Source organism: Vigna umbellata, chromosome 1 (genome assembly GCF_029865625.1).
Source record: "Vigna umbellata cultivar VRB3 chromosome 1, Vumbellata_1.0, whole genome shotgun sequence".
Lineage (NCBI taxonomy): Eukaryota > Viridiplantae > Streptophyta > Magnoliopsida > Fabales > Fabaceae > Vigna > Vigna umbellata.
The window spans coordinates 107633065-107656440 of record NC_142165.1 but is presented as its reverse complement, the minus strand read 5'-3'; the positions used below and the strand labels follow the sequence as shown (position 1 = coordinate 107656440).

At 27.9% G+C, this 23376-nt stretch overlaps 1 protein-coding gene across 1 annotated transcript; it reads left to right on the top strand.

The window, feature by feature from the left end:
* Positions 1–7800: 7800 nt before the first annotated feature.
* Positions 7801–8196, top strand: LOC124824984 (nuclear transcription factor Y subunit B-5-like). The gene has a single exon (XM_047297517.1). It carries the CDS (start codon positions 7801–7803, stop codon positions 8194–8196), a length of 396 nt encoding a protein of 131 aa, XP_047153473.1.
* The last annotated feature ends 15180 nt before the right edge of the window (positions 8197–23376 follow it).

Here is a 23376-nt window from a genome sequence, read left to right as displayed (position 1 = left end):
GATAAAAACATTAATAAAATCGTCTATATATCTCATTTAATCTTTAAGTAAAAAAGTATATAAAGTGTACATATTTCTTTTATTTTATTTAAAAATAATATATTGATTAAATTTTAAATAATAAGTTCAGAAAAATTTAAATTAAAGTTTTAAATCGTCAAATTATAAACAAAAAATATATAAAAAAATTTACTAGAGAAAATAAGTATGGAAAAAGATGACGAAGATGTAAACTTATTTAAGAATTATGTAAGATGTAATTATTTTTTATTAAAAATATAAATGAGATGAATATTTATTTTAAACTCGGAATTATACTGGTTTCATTTAATATAATATCATGCGAAATAAATGAAATTTTCTTTAAAAAACATTTGATTTTATCACTATTCTATTAAAAATATATTGACCTGACCTGACACACCGCACCACCAAAAACGTTACTAGAAATACAATCGTATGAATCATTTACTTTCAGCACCTCACAATTTTTCGTGTACCCCTGAATTGTTTTTAAAAAGACCGTTTTGCCCTCCGCTAAAGTGATTTTTAATTTATATATTTTGGTAACTTTTCGGAACAAACTTTTAGAAATTTTGGAAACATGATTCTGAAAAGGGATTTCCATAATAGAATTTCTTAAACAATTTTTGAAATAAGTTTTTCATAACAGAATTTCTGGGATATATAAAATACATTTTGGATAAAATTATATTACATCCCATTTATTCCCATTTTCTTCCTTAAATCCTTCTTTTGTTTTTTAATATTTTTATTTATTTTTTCATTTATTTAAAGGAAGAGATGAAATAAAGAAGATGGAATGAAAGTGGAGGTGAAAGAAGAACATGGAGTGGAATAGAAGTGGAAGAAGAAGTTGGAGTGAAGGAAAGTACGGAGATGTCGATTAGGAAAGAAGATGAGGGTAAAATTGACTTTTCAATTTGTCTATACAGGTGTAGGAAGAAATTTCCAAGTTTATGCTATCCTGTTTTAAACTGTTATTGCTTAATTGGTATTTGGGTGTTTCACTTTACACCTCAATTTCTCACAACCTTCAAATATTTCAATTTTAATCTTAATTAATATTTTTTTGATAAAGTTTCTCTAATTTTTTTCTTTTTTATTAAAGTCACTCTACACCATTTTAATAGATTTTGAAATATGTATAGATTTTAAAATCCGTTTCATAAATTTTTCAAATTCATTTTTAGATTTAAAATTTAATAACAATGTAACTTAATTTAAAATTTTAATATACATTTATATTTTAATAATTATTAAAATATAATTTCTATTATTATAATAGTTATATTAAAAACATAAAAATAGAAAAATTAAAATAAAAATAGTAATAATGAAAGTAAAAAAAATAAAAAAGTACTAATATAAAATATGATTTAATATATTAAAATATAGTAATTATTAAATTAAAATTAAATAATTATTAAATTTTAAATAAATAAATAAAATTTAAAAAGATTTATTTATGGAATTTTGATATTCAATAAACTATTTTTTTAGATTTTGTTTTTTAACTAAAATTTCATAATTATTTAATTTAATTAACATTCTAATATCATTTAATATATTTTTATATTTTAATAATCATTAAAATATGATTTATATTATAATAATTATTATATTAAAAAAAATAATTAAAATAAAAATAGCAATAATAAAAATAAAAAATATTTATATAAAATTTGATTTAAAATATTTAAATGTTAAATTATATTAAAATATTAAATTAAATTTAATAATTATTAAATTTTAAATAAAAGAACTAAATTATAAAGAACTTTTTTTATCTAATATTTTTAAAATATGTTAACGGATTTCGATAAACAATTTTTTTAAATTTTTTTATTTAAAATTTAATATTTATTTAATTTAGTTTTAAAATCTAATATTATTTATAGTATTTTTAAATAATTTTTCTTAATATTTATCATTGTTACTTTTATTTTAATTACTTTTGTTTTTATTTTTTTTTAATATAACGTAAAAATTATATTTTAATAATTATTAAGATATAAACGTATCTTAAAAAATATAATAATTTTAAATTAAATTAGATTATTATTAAATTTTAAATCTAAAAATGAAATTTAAAAAATTTATGAAAAAGATTTCAAAATCTATTAAAAGGTACATAGTGACTTTAATAAGAAAGAAAAAAAATAGATTTAAAATTATTGACTTTATCATGAATGAGAAAAAATAAAAAAAATATTAATTGAAATTAAATGTTTTTTTTAAATATCTGAATATCTTATAAATATTTTATCACAATTTTGGGTAAGTTTTTATATGAAAGAAATAGGAAAAAGGAAATTGGTGAAGCAAATTAAAAAACAATTACTGTTTGAAACAATTTAATTTAGAAAAGTTTAACTATAAACATTATTATTTTTCCAGAAGTTCATGGGTTATTTTCCTTTTAGAATCCGCATTTCTCTCGTCAATTTATTACTGACAATGACCCCAAATTCTGATAATTTTATATTACTTTTATTTACAAATTTGTAATTGTGATTTTTTTATCATTTCTCCAATAAAGTCTAAACTCTTTGCATATGGAAAGTGTTTATTCATTATTCCACCACAAACAAAAAAAAAATCAACTAATTTTTTGAGCATCCGTGAATACTAATGAATAATTAAAACCAAAATTTTATAATTTTTAAAATAAAATTTAACTAAAATAAAAAAATATAAAATACATTAAATATAAATTAAAATTTAATTTTAATTAAAGTCAACTTAATAAAATATAAATTAATTATAAATTCAATTAAATTTAACTTAATAAAATATAAATTAATTTTTAATTTTTTTTAAAAGTAATGAAAATCTACGTATAATAGTATAATAATTGCACTTAACTTATTTATAAACAAGTATTAAAATATCTGTGTCCACTTCAAATTTTATTTGTAAATATAGTAGAGATTTTTTTTTCATCCCTACTCAAATTTATGGGTAAGCTTATTTACTACAATAATCAAATAACATCAGTTTATAAAAATAAATTATAACAATAAGAATAATAAAAAAGATAAAATTTATTATTGTCTATCACTTCTTGTTAGAGCTGTCAAAATGGGTCATAATCCGCGGGTCAATCTGTCCCACCACAGGTTTGAGCCGGGTTGGGTTTGAGCCGGGTTAGATTTGAAAAATATTATTTTTTTATACGAATCAGATTTCAACCCAGCTCATGCGAGTTAAACCCGTGGTGGGCCGGGTTGACCCACCAACCCACCTACCTAATTTTATTTTATTAAAATTTAATTTTAATTTTATAAAAAAGATTTATTATTTTGTTTTTGCTTGAAAAAAATATTTAAGTTTCTTATTTTTAAAATTAATTAAACAACCCATGTACCAATTACAAAAACTTTTTTTTTAGTGGGTACACTCTCTTTGCAGTATTCCACCCTTTGCCTGTTTTTGGTCTAAGGATGAGATTCTTAATGATAGTTGGTTGTATTCACCAATTTTTGCAATAATAGCTTGTTCTGCAGCAGGATTAACTGCATTTTATATGTTTCGCATTTATTTACTTGTTTTTTGAAGGATATTTAAACGTTCCTTTTTTGAATTTTAATGAAAAAAAATAGTTCATTCTATTCAATATCTATCTTTATGGGGGAAGAAATAAGTAAAACTTAAAAGAAAAAATGAATTTTTTTTATTAGTTTTCCTAAGAATCAAGGGAGTGAAATTTGTTTAGATTTAAATTATAGAAAGTTTGTAATTTTTTTTATTTAAAAAAAATTGTAATTAAGTGAACCAACCCGTTTACTCACCAATCCGTGGTAGGTTGGGTCGGATTCAAATTTTTCTGGCTCGCTAATAAATGAGTCGGGTTTGGTTGGTTCACTATTGACCAACCCGTGGTGGGCCGGATCGAACCGGATGACCCGTTTTGACAACTCTACTTCTTACACACACAAAGGAAAACATTTAATAAATATTAAATAAGTTTGTCATCATAATAAATATCACTAGTAATTTTTAAACTACCAGTGACAATTAGAGCTAATTCCCTTAATTTTTACCCACTGATCAGGTTTTACATGGACTGACTTCCCCCAAAATTTCCAACATAAATTTTAAAAAATAAAAAAACACCAACAATTTTTTTAATATTTTAATTCTAAATATTAATATCTTACAAAAAATATATTATACTTTTAAATATAACAATCACAAGAAATACATAAATATTAATAGTTTACTATTTATTGTAAATACATAAAGAAATATATTATAAAAAATATTCAAGTGAATATAAAATACAAATTTATATTTATATATAATATTAATAAAATAATAAATAAAAATGTTTAGCTATAATCAACACAATACAATAATATAATGTTAGAAAAAACTAATATGTACAAAGCTAATTTCAACCTATCTCTCACTTTTGTTGAGGAAGCTACGTGCACATAATGTGACTCAGTTTATGATTCCTCCTCTAAACATCGTATTACTTAATATATATTATTGTTGGCTTTAATGAAGTTTTAAGTCTTTATTAATTTTTGATATAGTAAATATTATTATTTAATTTTTTTCAATAATACATCCTTTATCTTATTTTCTTGCTTATATGTTAAAAAGCTATACGATTTTATGATTAATATTAAACAATATCAAAGTAATAAAAATTTTACATTAATCATAATGTTGTTCTATATTAATTATAAAATTTCATAATAATAATAATTATTTTTAACTGTAACTTGTGACGAAATGTTAGTAACATATTTATATGTTGTTGAAAATATTATGAAAATAGGGATTGTTATCATCAACTTATTTATATTGAAAATGCAAAGTTTTATATTAATTTCATATCCATTAACAGTGATGGACATTGTGATCACAATAAACATATGATGATATACAGTAATTCGTTGAAGATTATACTTTGGCAGTCAATTTATTGGGAATATATTATGAAAATTTGAGCAGCTTTTGCATCAAGATGACATGCGTGTTAAAAAAGTAACTATAAAGTGATTTTGTATGATCTTTTTCTCTGTATGTTAGAGTTGTTTGAATTATGAGAAACTTAATTTTCTTTATTACATTATACAAGGATATGTTTAGTGACTTGAAATTATAAGAATCGTTATACACAACAAAATATATTTTCTTTATTTTGAATTGGTTATCAAAATGAACTTTTGACTTATGTTAGATTCTTAGATAGAAACAAAGAAAATTGTACACCAATATAAATATAGAATACATTAATATAATTGAATATCATTTTCATTTCAAAACTTTAAAGATGATAATTATATAAATCTTTTTACTTATATATATATTTTATTTTACTCACCTAGATAAAACTTCCAACTCATTTTTAATTTCTAACATTATTATATATATATATATATATATATATATATATATATATATTTATATTTATATTTATGTGTTTATAAAAAATAATTAAACCTATATATATGTTTCAAATTATTCCGTATGGTCCAGACGACCATACATGACACTCCACACCAAGCAAGTCGGATGTTCTTAAAGAAGGAAAACTAAGTAGTGAATGAATGTAGCATAACCAATAGGCAAGACCGGACAAACGAAAGCAGCGATGTCCGACCTTAAGTCAATAAACATGTTTTTCTACAAGGATTAATGTAAGGGTGTTGCTCCCTCCACCACCCCATTATTGTTTTACTCCTCTCTTTATTTTCTCATTCCTATTTTACCCTTAGTAAAATTTTAGGGTTAATATTTTTTAACTTCTACCCACTTCAATCATCTCCATGTATGCAGCGGCAACTCTTCTTCCTCTTTATCGTTCGTTCCCTCATTGTTTCATTGTGCTCTTCTTCCTTTTTTTCACGTTCCACTTCTTCCTCTCATTCTTTAATTGTGATAGAATTGTGGTCTTAGAGTGTGGTGGACTTTCATTAGTTGATGTGTTTAGTGAGAGATTGCAAGTGGTGGTGGAAGCAATTGATCAGCCGTGCCAAGATCGGTGTGTGGTGGTGGTGTGGTGGTGCTCGAAGGATTCGTCGTGAAGGTGCGTAATAAACCCTAAAAAAATAAACATATAATATTTAAACGGATGTGAGCATCCCTCAGCGGATGTCAACATCCGTTTAAGGGAAAACGAATGTCGATATCCGTTTTGCCTTAAATGGATGTTGACATTCGTTGACGGATGCTCACATCCATTTAAGTTACATGTTATTTTCCAGTTTATTTTTATTAGTTTATTTTTTTTATATTTATTTTGGAGATATTTTAATAATGTAATTTATATGTTTTGATGTATTATTTTTGAATATATTTTTGATGTATTTTAATAATGTATTTTTGAAGATCTTTATTGTTATTAGTTTATATTTATATTTTTTTGTATTTTGCAGTTATATATAATTAGTTTTTTGTTTTAATGTGTTTATATAATATATATTTTTTATATATGATATTTGTATTCTTTAACAATTTTATAATTATATAAAAAATTATTTATTATTTTAATTATATGAAATATATAATTTTATTATATTAATATTTTTGTAATTAAAACAAAGGGATGTGGTGGAGTTGGGGGGTGGGAAGAGAGAGAAGGTGAGTTGGGAGGTGGGATTGAGTGAAAAGTAAAAATAGGTAGAAAGATAGAGTTTGAGTTTAAAGTAAATAAATAGGGTTAAAAGTAAAAAAAGATATTTTTATAATTAATTTTTTTTTGGAGAAGGTTGGGGAGGTGGAGGGAGAAGTGGTGGTGGTGGAGGGAGCAACACCCTTAATGTAAATGGTAATTAGAGGTAATTGGGCTCAGATGAGCCGAAGTTAAGATTTCACTAATCTCAAACTCATGCCAAAAACTATAAATATATGTAAAATGTAGGAGGTAGGTAATCGCATTTACTATGCATTTATTAACATTACACCAAACTCTTGTACAAACAGTTTACTGACTTTAGTATTGGAGAACCTTTGACATGTATATCTCCGAACGGTGGAGTGAAGACGAAGACTTAAATTAGTTAACGGAAGGCATGTTAAGAAAAATGGTATAGATATTTGAAGTAACTTAACGTCGTATCCAAAACAAACAAAAAAAAAAACTAAAAAGAAAAAAGCATGAATTGAAATACATCTCGACCAATTCAACTAGTTGAAATAATAAAACTTGTATAGAAAAGAAAAATTGTAGCAAGAGGAATCAAATAAGCTGTTATTATTATTATTTTACCTCAAAAAAGAAAAAGTGCGTAATATTATAACTCATACGTTGAAGAATATTGGGTGAATCATGATTCATGATCTTTGTTGTACCATAGAGATGAATAAATTAGTTGTAGCTTAGGGCTTTCGAACGGATAGTGAGAGTGATCTTCACTCTTTTGAACTGCCTGAAAAGCCTCCTCAGCATCCATTAGCAGTGACGAAGCCAATGAAATGGATGGATCCATTGGGTGGACTTTGTCTAAACTTTGCAACAAAAAATGACTCTGAACTCCAATTCATTTAATCAGTGTTGCGGCATCAGACCCCACAATCTTAGCCGACCGCCTTGGCATCATTCGCATGTCACCTTGAATTAACTAACTCACAACATTAATGTTCATGTGTCACTGTGACTGGGCTTCCTTGCATGTGCACTTATCTTTATTTTTTTTCTTTAGTCACATGTTTTCAATCGAAGAATAATCACTTTATATATATATATATATACACACACTCACAAAGCCTTGACATGTTGTCTGTTGGAGTTGAATTCCTTCCTCTTGCTTCCTTCCAAAGATGGTGGACAATGTCGGAGGCAGTTCCTCTAATCCTGAAAACAGTGGCATGAGGGAACAAGACCGTCTGTTGCCAATAGCCAATGTTGGAAGGATCATGAAGCAGATTCTGCCTCCTAATGCAAAAATCTCAAAGGAATCAAAGGAAACAATGCAAGAGTGTGTGTCGGAGTTTATAAGCTTTGTGACGAGTGAGGCATCAGAGAAGTGCAGAAAGGAGAGGAGAAAGACCGTGAACGGAGATGATATATGCTGGGCCTTAGGCTCCCTTGGTTTTGATGACTATGCAGACCCATTGAGAAGGTATTTGCACAGATATAGAGAACTAGAAGTAGATAGATCAGCCAACCAAGAGAGAGGAAATAGCCCCTCCAAAGACAAGGATGCTGAATTCTGATCCTAGAACAACCTTCAAGGAATTAATCTGTGTTGTGTCTGAAACAAGGCTAGTTTAAGGTTTTGAGGATGTTGAGACAATCAGTGTAATAGTTTTCTTGTTTTGTATGTTGTTACGTATATCTATATGCATGCACTCCTTTTTGTTGATTGATTTGCAGTATATTCATTCAATATGAATCATGGTCTCGATCGGTGCTATAAATATTCATTCATTGAACCAAAGCTGAGTTTTCGCATATGCCATGTCCATGATTGGCCATATGCGTACATGGTGATACAATATCTTAATCATCAAAGCAAAAACATTCCGTACAGTTCCAAGCTAGCTCCTCCTTCTTCATTGTGTTGACCACAAATTCTACCACAGCATGTCTTAATTGGATAAGGATTATCCTTAATTACATTCAAGATTAGGGTCAAAGGACGTATAATTACACTTAAAGTAAATTCAGAACAAGACAGAAGCATGAGGTTAGTAAATCACTGTCTTCATGCATGTATGTATCTAATGGTATATTCCCAGAAAAGTTCCCACGAACTCTTCCATCGTTTGGAATCTGCAAGATCGATGTTAGAGCATTCACCCTCGTGAAATTAAGGCTAAATTTTTAAAATTGTTATTATTTTTGATTTAGAGAATTACTTAAAATAGATTGAATATTCAAATGGAGTAATTTAAACTAAGATTTTAAGTATGTTTTGGTGTTTAATTAGATTGTATAGTTTGATTCTCCTTGTTTTGTTCTGACCTTATCTGAAAGTCTATCGCGGTGACCAAAAGAGAGTGGTATAAAGTCAGTTTTCTAGGGTTCCTTTAAACAGATAATTGTTAATGAGAGAATCTTAAAAACGTAGTACGTCAGTAAATGTTATGTTAATATAGATTAATGTATCTTAAATCTAATAATATGATTTTAAGGGGATGGACTGTAAGACCCATGAAAAAAAAAAAAATATTTAAATTTAATAAATAGTTATTTTTTTATTTTTTATTTTTATTTTTATAAAGTTAATAAAAGTATGGTAAAAAAAAAAATTAAAATTTATGATAGGTAACAATAATAATAATTTCAAAGGAAGGAGTTTAAAAATTTGAGAATTTATTTTAAAAGTTAAAAAAAAAATGAATGAATAGTAAATAGTAAATAGTAAATAGTGAATAGTGAATAGTGAATAGTGAATAGTTAAAAAAAAAATATTAAAATAAATTGTGGAAGAGGACACTCCACGTAGAATCAATTATTCAGAGATAAGAATGGTGAATAAAAAAATAATTTTTGAATAGTAAAAATGAATAGTAAAAGTGAATAGTAAAAATGAATAGTAAAAATGAATAGTAAAAATTTTTGGCTATAAATAGCCAAGGGGGGAGGATGAAGATTTGCACCAAAATTCTAGGGAAATTGTGAGAGGAGAGAGTTGGAGGAAATTCTAGTTGAAGAGGGGAAATTCTGGAAGTTTCTGGAGAACGGTTTGAGAAGAGGAACCTAAGTCTGGAATAGAGGTAAGGGGAGTTACATTTTGTTTGATATTATTTTGAGTCTTGTATATGTTGCTTTTAGTTTATCTTAAATCTTGAATGTGAAGTATTTTGTTTCTGTATGATTTTGAATTTTGGATGAGAACATGCTTCTTTGTTTAGATCCAAGTGTGATAGTTATAAAATGTGATGTTGATTATGTTATGCCATATGTATGCTATTAATTGTTTATTGTTGTATTTTTGGATGGATTAGAAGTTGTCTAACCGGCTCTGCCAGATTCAACTTCTTGTTTCCCCATACTTTATATTGTTTTCCTTATTCGTTTTTATTTTTGGATGGATTAGAAGTTGTCTAACCGGCTCTGCCAGATTCAACTTCTTGTTTCCCCATACTTTATATTGTTTTCCTTATTCGTTTTTATTTTTGGATGGATTAGAAGTTGTCTAACCGGCTCTGCCAGATTCAACTTCTTGTTTCCCCATACTTTATATTGTTTTCCTTATTCGTTTTTATTTTTGGAAGGATTAGAAGTTGTCTAACCGGCTCTGCCAGATTCAACTTCTTATTTCCCCAGACCTGTTATTATTCTTATTATTTAATTACATTGTATTCCTGGAAGGATGAGAAGTTGTCTAACCGGCTCTGCCAGATTCAACTTCTTGTTTCCCCAGAACTTTTATTGTTCTATTTAATTTTTATTGCATCTTCCTGGAAGGATGAGAAGTTGTCTAACCGGCTCTGCCAGATTCAACTTCTTGTTTCCCCAAGAAATTTTATTAAGATTATTTTAATGATCTTCAAACATTTGATTCTTCTCCGGTGACAATTTATAGTAATATTTTATTATTGTTAATTTGTTTGTAATATATTTATCTTGTATGATTTCTGTGATGAATGTATTTTATGATGTTGATATGAAATTATGCATCTGAACATGATATGAGTAGTATGAGAAGATTTTGTAATGGTATGGTATGAGTTGATAAATATGAACATGATATGAGTCTCGCGGAGAGATTTTGTAGTAGCATGGTATTGTGTACACGTTGATGTTGAGGGTCCTGTATGGAAGGTCATCCTGGATACTCTAATAGCTCTCCAATCTCAAGTAGAGAAGGATGAGTTAGGTGGTGAGAGGGGCAGGAGGTCCTTGTCTATGTCCCAATTTTGGACATAGTGTTAACGGACTAACCTTGTGGTTGACAAGTTGTATCTGGCCATGATTTTTAGTATGAGGAGTGGAGGTCATCACAAGTGCACGACCATCCGAGACTTCCATCAACGTTAGATCCGGATAATTGAGTCTAGCAAAAAAATCATTTTCATAAATATGAGTTAGGCGTAGTAGTAGTATCATGCCTCATTTTAATAATTGGTTGCATGGTAGCTCACCCTTATTTATTTGTGCATGTACCGGAAAAATCATATTTTTGCGATGATCGTATAACGTATTTGTTATACGGGAGCAGATGAAGGAGCGTCGTCTAATCCAATACAAGTGAAGACGGAGGAGGAAGGATAGTAAAGAAAAACTCGGGTTATCTTTAAGTTGAAATCTGAGTTTAAATTTATGTAATTAATGTGAGATATTTTATATTTTCAAATGAATGACTGTAGAAATGTTACAGTTTTCATATTATTTATGTAATATCAAGTATGAGAATTTGGGATGTTACATTAGTGGTATCAGAGCAGTTCGTCCTTAGAACTTGCGGGTTGTGTGCCTTTCCGTGAAGAGTTGAGTATAAATGACATGAATTGTCATGTCTTTCGAAGTTTAAAACATAGAATGAGTGCAACCGACTTAAGGTTTTAAGAATAGAAAAGCATCTTGATAAAGAGAAATGAGGGTGCACACTCATGACTTTATCAAAGAGGAATTTCCTTTCTTAATTCTGAAGGTTTGAGGTAAGAAAGAGTTAGAGTTTTAGTGTTGTTTCCTGTAGTAATTCATGTCTTGTTCTTGCCTTTGTGGTGGTGTAATGTGCTCTCTAATAGTAGAGGAATGCAGATTCAAGGACAACTTGAGTTGTATACCTTTATTAGAATTAGTTTAAGCCTTTGAGACAAATTCTTGCCTCGAAGATAAGGTGTTAGAAGACTAAAAATTTAGGCTTCAAAGGAAGAGTAAAGATGTTGGTGTTTAGAAGTAATGTTTTAAGAAGTTTTCCAGAACCAAATCAGGAGATTAGATATCTTACGAAGAGTTGAGTTCAAAGGCTAGATTAAGAGAAGCTCTGGATAAGCATGAATGTAGCAAGGTTTGAGAAATCAGTTTCGTTTACTATATCAGTAACATTAAAAGTCATAAGAGAAGGAAGTGTTGGTGAGAAACGGAGTGGCATTGTGTGAGATTGGTAACATGGATCGATGTATCAGTAATGGTTGGAATCTCAATAAGATAGTGGTTAAAAAAAAAATAAATAAATAAATAAGTAGAAGAAGAAGATTTTGAGAAGCAGTCAGATAAGGCATAGAGTATAGAAGAAATGAAGTATTTTAAGATCTTAGTCTAAGTGAATAATTGTCATTCTTTCATAGATTTAAGGCGTGATCATAAGAGAGGTTTGATAGTTTCAATTCGATTTTAGGTGGTTATGGTTTTAAGAAGTGTTGAGTTTAAGGAAAACAAACGATTATATATATCAGAAGTTGATCAAGTTAAAAATGGGTTTAACGAAGATAAGTGGTGAAGAAAAGACAAATCTTTATGGTGTATGAATCCTTGGTTGGTGTTGTGAAGTAGGTATTAGAATTTTCACATGATATTATCTTGGATTATTAGTCTGTGTGTAATTTACATATATTATGTCTAGTATAGGGTTGTTGTAGTACCGTTCAGTTAGGTGCTGATTTAGTACTGTTTGGTTTGTTACCGTTCGGTCAAATGATTATTGGGAATCGTTCGGTCAAGTGTTGAGTTGTTACCGTTCGTTCAAATGATTATTAGGTTCCATTCGATTAAACTCGTTTTAAGATGGTCAGTTTTAGGAAATTAATTTTCTTAGATAAAATTCATCAAACAGTGGGTATGCGTAAAATGTAAAAAGTATAGAGAGCAAGAAAATTCAACACAGAATTTTTATCCTGGTTCGATTCAAAAGAATCTACATCCAGTTGATAATCACAATAAAGAGTGATTAACGTTTTCACTAAATTTTTTTAAAGATTTACAATAGAGTGAATAAAAAGAATGATAAAAACTCTCCTTCGGCAAACGAACCAGAACAGCGCAGATTAAAATCTTCCTTCGATAGACGAACCGGTAGTTGACCGTCTTGACAACTCAAAGAGAACCGCTTCGATTTTCCACACACTGTATTCTCAAAAAGCTCATAGCTATTTCCTTAGAGTTTTAGAAGAACCTTATATAGCCAACTATTCTGAAATCACAGAGATGAATTATAATTGTCATAGATAAACGATTAACCATTACCCCGAAGATGGTCTTACCCTTGTAATAAATAAAATCTATCTTACACTACTTAAACAAATTAATGCTACTAGAAAAAAAAAAAAAAAAAAAAAAAAAAAAAAAAAAAAACCGACAGATCTGACTTACCTTACCGTGAATCAAGAGAAAGAAAAAAAAAATGATAGTTAGTTAGTTTACGTTAGATTTAATTAATAATACTAATAATACTACTACTACTAATAATAAAGATGTTCTAGAGTCGATCAGAAGTGATAGTTAATTATTACACTCCAACAAAAATAAAATAAAATAAAATCATAAAGACTATTCATCGGTAGAAGGCGGTCGTAAGGAAAGCCCCGTGGAAGGAGCTTTGATGCGAAACGGCATGGGTGGAGTAACTTTCTCTTCTTCTTCATGTATAGCGGGGATGGGAAAGAGATCTAGGAGCCTTGGAGTCTGTGGAATTACCCATGAAGGATCTTCGGTAGTGAAAAAAAAAAAAAAATTATAATAATAATAATAGTAGTAGTCAGAGATAAATAAAGAAAATTAGAAAAAAAAAAAAAAAAAAGGTTTACCATACATAAACGGCGGAAGGAGGGCATATGAAGGTTCAGATGTACCAGGGACGTTTTGCGGCAAGCGTCGATGTTTCACCCGATTTCCATGGTTTTGAAACCAACAATAGACGCTATATTCTCCAACTTCTCCGTACTCCTTGAGTCGTCCTGTAATCTCGCGAATTTGATCTCGACTAGGATTAATGATCCCATGATTGAAGATGTTCAGCAAGATTCCAACTTGTTCCGGGGTAGATCGCCATCGTTTATGAACTGTCTTGGCTTCCATATCCATTTTCTAAGTTTTTGGTGCATAAAGTAAAGTAAAAGTAAAAAGATTTATTACAGTGAAGTCAGGTTCCAATTTAAGTTAAGTTTTTCATTTTGCTTCTTCTTGTTAGTTCAATTTTCATTGTCCAATTTTTGAAGTCTCAATGTCCAAAAATAGATCTGTTTCACGGTCCTCGCAAATGTTCCTAAACGGATCTATGTTCGTGTCCATTTTGTGCATACATATAAAGTTTTTTTTTTTAAAGTTTCATTTTTATGGGGTACGTGGCGTTGTTCTACCCGATTGTCTCTGCCATACCTTCAAACGAAGGGAGATTAACGTCTGGTTTCCAGCCGATATACCCTTATCTTTGTTAAGACAGTGTATTCTTAGTTTTAGTTAATAAAAAATGAAAAATAGTAGAAGAAGAAAGCAAGTAAAGGAGCAGAAGTAATATAACGAGCGGAAAGTAAAGAAGAAAGTAGAATATAATTGCGAGTAATAAAAGCTCAGAAAAGAAAAAGTGCATGAAAGGAAGCAAGAAGAAGAAAGGAAAGAAAAGAAGCAAGAAGTAAAGAAGAAGGAGAAGCTGGGTAAAGGAAAGGAAAAGATAAGAGAAAAGAAGTACTTACTCGAGGCGGAGCAAAGCCCTGGAACATAAAGATTGAAGCTTGCCGAAAGGCTCTCCGATCTATCACACTCAGTCGTTCTAATCCCACAAGCTCTCACACTCAGAACTCTCAGCGCTCAGATCTCACTCACACCCAGAGGATCGCTCGAAAGCTCTCTCACTTAGAAGACCTCACACTCTCTCACACACTCAAAAATCGCAACGCCTCAAAGTGTCGCTCAACGCGGTTCGCTCCTCCTTATATAGCCAAAATCTCACTGTGCCCACAGTTCCGGTCAGGCATACCGGAGGCTTCAATAGTATCGGTTAAAAAAAAATAATAATAATAAATAAATGGTAGTAGTATCTAATCTTTTCTGCATTTTGGAAGTATAAAATATTCAAATTAGAAAGGATCTTCTAGTAAAATAATTTAACCATTCGGTATAGAAGGTCATATGATAAAATGGTTTGGAGAAATATCAACTTAGTCAGAGTGGTTTGGAATAGGAAAACAGGTGACTATACATGGGAATTAGAAGATGATGTAAAACATTCTTATCCCCATCTTTTTTTGTGAAGTGTCGAATTTTCGAGGTCGAAAATTTTTGTTGTTGGGGAGAATGTAAGACCCATGAAAAAAAAAAAAATATTTAAATTTAATAAATAGTTATTTTTTTATTTTTTATTTTTATTTTTATAAAGTTAATAAAAGTATGGTAAAAAAAAAATTAAAATTTATGATAGGTAACAATAATAATAATTTCAAAGGAAGGAGTTTAAAAATTTGAGAATTTATTTTAAAAGTTAAAAAAAAAATGAATGAATAGTAAATAGTAAATAGTAAATAGTGAATAGTGAATAGTGAATAGTGAATAGTTAAAAAAAAAATATTAAAATAAATTGTGGAAGAGGACACTCCACGTAGAATCAATTATTCAGAGATAAGAATGGTGAATAAAAAAATAATTTTTGAATAGTAAAAATGAATAGTAAAAGTGAATAGTAAAAATGAATAGTAAAAATGAATAGTAAAAATTTTTGGCTATAAATAGCCAAGGGGGGAGGATGAAGATTTGCACCAAAATTCTAGGGAAATTGTGAGAGGAGAGAGTTGGAGGAAATTCTAGTTGAAGAGGGGAAATTCTGGAAGTTTCTGGAGAACGGTTTGAGAAGAGGAACCTAAGTCTGGAATAGAGGTAAGGGGAGTTACATTTTGTTTGATATTATTTTGAGTCTTGTATATGTTGCTTTTAGTTTATCTTAAATCTTGAATGTGAAGTATTTTGTTTCTGTATGATTTTGAATTTTGGATGAGAACATGCTTCTTTGTTTAGATCCAAGTGTGATAGTTATAAAATGTGATGTTGATTATGTTATGCCATATGTATGCTATTAATTGTTTATTGTTGTATTTTTGGATGGATTAGAAGTTGTCTAACCGGCTCTGCCAGATTCAACTTCTTGTTTCCCCATACTTTATATTGTTTTCCTTATTCGTTTTTATTTTTGGATGGATTAGAAGTTGTCTAACCGGCTCTGCCAGATTCAACTTCTTGTTTCCCCATACTTTATATTGTTTTCCTTATTCGTTTTTATTTTTGGATGGATTAGAAGTTGTCTAACCGGCTCTGCCAGATTCAACTTCTTGTTTCCCCATACTTTATATTGTTTTCCTTATTCGTTTTTATTTTTGGAAGGATTAGAAGTTGTCTAACCGGCTCTGCCAGATTCAACTTCTTATTTCCCCAGACCTGTTATTATTCTTATTATTTAATTACATTGTATTCCTGGAAGGATGAGAAGTTGTCTAACCGGCTCTGCCAGATTCAACTTCTTGTTTCCCCAGAACTTTTATTGTTCTATTTAATTTTTATTGCATCTTCCTGGAAGGATGAGAAGTTGTCTAACCGGCTCTGCCAGATTCAACTTCTTGTTTCCCCAAGAAATTTTATTAAGATTATTTTAATGATCTTCAAACATTTGATTCTTCTCCGGTGACAATTTATAGTAATATTTTATTATTGTTAATTTGTTTGTAATATATTTATCTTGTATGATTTCTGTGATGAATGTATTTTATGATGTTGATATGAAATTATGCATCTGAACATGATATGAGTAGTATGAGAAGATTTTGTAATGGTATGGTATGAGTTGATAAATATGAACATGATATGAGTCTCGCGGAGAGATTTTGTAGTAGCATGGTATTGTGTACACGTTGATGTTGAGGGTCCTGTATGGAAGGTCATCCTGGATACTCTAATAGCTCTCCAATCTCAAGTAGAGAAGGATGAGTTAGGTGGTGAGAGGGGCAGGAGGTCCTTGTCTATGTCCCAATTTTGGACATAGTGTTAACGGACTAACCTTGTGGTTGACAAGTTGTATCTGGCCATGATTTTTAGTATGAGGAGTGGAGGTCATCACAAGTGCACGACCATCCGAGACTTCCATCAACGTTAGATCCGGATAATTGAGTCTAGCAAAAAAATCATTTTCATAAATATGAGTTAGGCGTAGTAGTAGTATCATGCCTCATTTTAATAATTGGTTGCATGGTAGCTCACCCTTATTTATTTGTGCATGTACCGGAAAAATCATATTTTTGCGATGATCGTATAACGTATTTGTTATACGGGAGCAGATGAAGGAGCGTCGTCTAATCCAATACAAGTGAAGACGGAGGAGGAAGGATAGTAAAGAAAAACTCGGGTTATCTTTAAGTTGAAATCTGAGTTTAAATTTATGTAATTAATGTGAGATATTTTATATTTTCAAATGAATGACTGTAGAAATGTTACAGTTTTCATATTATTTATGTAATATCAAGTATGAGAATTTGGGATGTTACATGGACCACAATCGATACCATGTCAACACAAAACACCAACAAAGTGAAGCCAAAAAACGATGGAGTTTGCAAGCTGTTTTAGATTGATTCATCGTACAAGGTAACGGATTCTTTGATGTTCCTTTTAAAACCTCACATAAATAATATATTTGTACGTATATATATATACAAATCATCAACTTATATTAACGATAAAATATACTTCTCATAATATTTTTCTTTTTTAATTTAATAATCAAATGTGAGTTATTTATTATATAATCATGGTATTAATGGAAAATAAGAAAACTTGAAATAATATAATATCTTTTTACAATAATATATATATATGTGTGTGTGTGTGGGTGTATAACTTAATTGATAACGGACCTCCCTTTTTACTTTTGTTTCTTTTTGTTTTATACATAATTAGATTTTAAATAAATTTTAATTTAATTATTGAAAAATATAATCAATAAGTTATATTTAATTTGAGTTTGAATAAATTCATCCCAGTCCAATATAAAAAAAAATTGAGTTAGATTTTATTATTTTTTTTATTCAATTCAACTTTTTAATGAGATTTAACTCAATTCAACACATCTTCATCAAATTGTATTGGAATTGATCGTTTGGGTCACTCTTTTTGAGTTTTTTTTCTTCTAAAATTTATAATTTTAAAACACCTTTTGTTACCTTTTTAGAATAATTTTCAGAACAATAGACTATATTAATTAATTACGAATAATTGAATAACTTAGTAGTTAAAAAATAGTTAGCAATGTAATTAAATACTAATATTATTTAATAATTTTGATTAGATTGAATTAGGTTTTATTTTATATTCAACTACAGACTTTGTCACCCAACTGTAAGAGATTAAATTAAATTAAGTTAGGTTACCCATGAAACAATTACAAATAATTAAAACACCACCGGCATTTTTATTATATTTATAAAAATAAAAAGGTAAAAGAATATGTATAAGAAAACCGTAACAAAACCTATTCATTTTTATATAAAGTTATAAATAAAAATTTCCTTTTAAATATTTAGTGCACCTATATGTCTAAAACTATAACTCCAGATCACTAATTAAACTTGTTCTAAAGTACATATTGAGACAGTACTGTGGACATTATATAAATAAAAGTGTTATTCTCACGTTAATAAATACAATTAATCTATAATAAAGCTTAATGAATTGATAGTATTTGACAATACTTATATTATCTTAGTGTTTATTCCGGAGAAAGTAAAACACTACACTACTTTACTATGTTTATTTTGACTAATTTCACTTATAGTATTCTCAATTTAAAACAAATAAAGATATTTTATTTGTTTATAAAGTGGTCTAAGAAATGAATTTATTATTTTGACCTTAAAAGCAGAAGGGTACTATTTTTTTGTGGGTGATAAATTAATAATATATTTGTGAAGTTTTTATTATTGTATTTAGATTTTGTTTGAAATATTTAATCAAATGTGTACTTTTTTATTTTTATCCTTTTGTCATTGTTATTTTGGGTTAGTCAACCCACCAACTAATTAATTATTATTATGATATTAGGTTAAAATAGTTAACTCACTAATCCAATCACATCAATGGATGATATACCCATTGCACTCATAATCTCTAAGACAACAAATGGAATAATATTAACTATTGAGAATAAAATAAACAACATTAATTAGCCAATTCCTAAAGTCCTAGGTGACAAACCTACACTTACAAATGCCTTTTTGTCTATTATATTAATTTAATCACCCATGCAATAATTTTTTTTTGCCTGCCTCCACTATAATACTTAAGACAAAGGGAACATTATGATGAGTCAACTAATTATTAAATTAATCTCATTTTAAAATGGTATCCCAATAGAAAGTAAAACAAGAAACTTGTTTGAGTTTAAATTTATTCAACAAGATACAAAATAATAAGATGGTTTATTCATATGTATTCTCTCCCAACGATGATACTTTCTACTTTTATTTTAGGCTTTTTGTTGATGTATTTTAAGCCTTCAACGTTATATATAAAGGGAATGATATTTTTTAGTAGAGAAATAAAAAGAAAAAAAAAATGAAACTTTTTTATAAATTAAAATTGGTTATTTATAAGTTAATGTGTGCAAAAAATACTTTCTCGAAATTTTTAATTTCAATTTATAAATGATTTTTCCTGTGTTTATGAATATTGTTTTTTCCAAAGCATACCCTTAATTAATTAAGAAGAATACAATGAATTTTTTCCCTGGATTAGGAACTAAAGACAAGGATCATGCTTCTTGTCTATCATTTCCCCTACATTGTCAAAATCACATTTAATTTTAAATACATGTAAATATATATAAGTGACTGTATCGTTCTTTTTGTGATAATTGATGTATGGACAGGCATTATTCTTTTAAAATATAACTTAATATAATCATTTGATTTTTTTTAAAATTTTGATAACAAAAACTTAATTTTTTTAAAAAAATTTATCTATATATTACTGTTATTAACTTAACACGAAATATTAGGAAAAGGCTATAATTTAGATAAACTTTAAAGTACATATAATGTTTTTTAATTATTTAATGTAGTTTTATTATTTCTTTTATTTTGATCTCATAACGCTCTAGGTTAAACATGTTCATTTAAGACACCATCAAATTTATTTTAATTAATTACAATATCAGTGAAAAAAGAAGATGACTAAAACACCAAATGAAGAATTAAAGAACATTTACAAATGTAATTTAACATAATGTAATGAGTAAAATAAAATAGTTTTAATTCGATGCTGAAAGGAGTTTCAAAGAAAAATGCAGTGATTTTTTTTTCTTATTTATAATTTTTGGTTTTGTATAGAAAGAGGACTCTATCATATGGTAGGTAGCATATAGCTATGTGTTATCATTTGGTTTAATAAATTAATTAAGGGAAATATGTACATGTAAATATAAATTTCTTTTGTTGGAATTAAGTATGATTTAAGTTCTATGAATGGAGGATTCCCAAAAGGCAAAAGCCATTGTTTTACTTGGAAGCTATAGGTGCCAGCAACCACTCCTTTGATCCATTAAACAGCCATATATATACTCTACAGTAGTCATACTAAAAAAACAACTTCAAAAATATTAGTTTTCCCTTTTTTTTTTATAATTACGAGGCAATACCCTAAGTCTTTGTTTGTTAGATAAAAGAAAGATATGAATTATAATTTTAATTATATATATAACTGATGTTATTTTTTTTTTCTTTCTTTCTCTTTTTCTGATACATATTTAATATTTTTTTTTCTTAAGAGATGTAAATAAAGTTACATGACTAGATAATTCCAAAATTTTGCTCCAAAAATTTTAAATCATTGTGAAGCAAATGTTAAGAGATCTTATATTAGTTAGAGAGAAAGGTAATTTTAAGTATATAACTTGCGAAGATAAACTAAGTTTATATTTATCATAACTTATTCTATAAAATTGTTAAATCTATTATTTTATTTGTTATTTCTTATCGTATTATTTTATGTTTATATATATACATGGTTTGACGTGAAAAAATATATTGGAAATCTATAATCAAAATCAATTTTGAATATACAAATGAGAAAATTGATTTAAACTTAAACTTATTTTATAATAATCAAATTATTAAAGTGTGAAAAAAATAATAAAAGGTTATATTACATATAACATTTACATTATCAAAATTGTTTTTTTTTTACCTAATCAACAAGTTATAAAAGATAAGATAATGATACTTTGACAACATTTTAACATCATCTACGTGTCATTCTGTGATTGGTCTATGTTAGTGTTTATGATTATTATTATTGATAGTGAAGTAATTTTGGACCAATCACAAAATGACATGTAGATGATGTTAAAATATTGTCAAAAAAATATTTTCAAAGTATCATTATCCTAAAAGATAATCCTTTAATTTTCGAGTTTTTTTAATCCAACTCATTTAACTTTTTGGTTGAAAACTAACATGGATCCGCTCATTCAAGCTATATAGTAAACTTTGTAAAAAGAAATCTATTTTTCCCATTTTTATTATGAATTATTTGAAATTTTTTGGTTTTATTTGTTTATTCTTTAGATTTGTGATTGTCAATTGGTGTGGTGTAGTTGAACTTTTGCATTGTGGTTTTTTCTGTTTTTTTTTATCTAACTTTCCTAAATGGTTTACTTTTCTTTGGACAACGTGAAGTGGAATAACTAAGATGAAAGGTGTTAGTTTATTTTGACACTTGTAATCTAAGCTTGTGCTTAATATAGTTTTATTAGTTTGAAACATCCACAGTACGAGGAACTACTTTTTTTAATTGACATGATACTCATTCAAAACATTATTTTAAGAGAATTAGAAATCATGGGTTCACAACAAACAAACACCACGGTTGAAAACTTTAAGCGTATGTTTCAAAGTATGAACCTATAAATTATTATATAAATTTTGTGAGAGACAAAATGAATGAGTTGAAAAATAGTGAACTGTACCGTATGTGACATTATAAATATTCTCGGAATATAGACATTGTCGATGACATTTTCATTTCAAGTCATTGGAACAGATTTTGTAGTTAGTTTTGTCTGTTGGAATCTTGTTAGAGGCAACTTCGTTTTATGCACCACAACGTTTTCTGACTGCTTGTAGTAACAGTGAAGTACTCATATACCTCTTACAGATATAAATTATTTTTAACCATTGATCCTTTCTCTTAATAAAATACAGAAATTTAATTTATAAATAAAAATCAAAAGAATAAACGAAAGGAGATAAGAGTTTAATAAAGTTTGCTAAATATGTTTTCACTGAAGAAAATTTCCTAAAACACTTTTGTTTAAGTTTTTAAAAACATGCTCATTCAACGTGTAAATTTTAATTTACACAGAGGATAATATATATGTTTTAAGAGAATATTTTAATGATGTATAGTATGACTTATCCATTACCTAACCTGACAACAAGCTTATGATTTTACATGAATTGGTCGGTAAACTGATCGGTCGAATTATAAATAGAATTAACACTAAGAATAATTACATTAATCTTAAGCTAAATCATAATTGTTTGGACTATAATTAGACCGATACTAATAAGAAGTTTATTCTAAAATCTATAAATATGATATTCAGGTAATTAGTTATATTTCTCATCCTAATATCTATAAATACATGTTTGATATTCAGGTAGTTAGTTATATTTCTCATCCTAAAATCTATAAATACATGTTTAATATTCAGGTAGTTAGTTATTTTTATTGCTAATATTATCAACAAGCACTAAGTGTTTTCTACAAGTAACACCCAACTCAAAACCTTAACTTGAACTTAGAGATTGGAGAACCTTTGGAAAAATAGATATAACCTCAACTCCATAAACCGAAACAAATAATATGTTATTTTGAAGTGATTGATCTTGTAAGATATGAATGAACAAATAATATGTTATTTTGAAGTGATTGATCTTATAAGATATGAATGAACCTGATCAAATTATTCTAAAGTGATAAAAGTTTTATTACAAAGGCAATTTATTATCAACAATGTTACCAATTACAAAATATAAGAAAATTTATCTGAAATTATATTAAGTGGTATCTAATTATATGATTTTATAAAGTTCAATGTAATTTCAAACCCATACGTATTCAGAAAAATCATTTTGTTTGGAAATATATGTTTTTTATGTTGCAAGAATATAAAACCAAAACTGCAATATTTGCATAAACACAACAGTGTTAATAACAAGAAGTTCGCAACAGAAACTAAAACAAGTGACGGCAAACATGCAATTCACATAATTCGCTTTAATTTAATTAAGTGTACAGAAGGAAAAGAATACTAAGTACATCTTAGATTTCTAAAACTTCAACACTTTCAAAACAGAATTTAAAAGGTAAAAAACATCAGTAGATATGAAAAGGAAAGACAGTTCTTTGCAGTAGATATGAAAAGGTAAAGACACTTTCCTTATGATTGTTGTGCAAATCCAACAATTGAT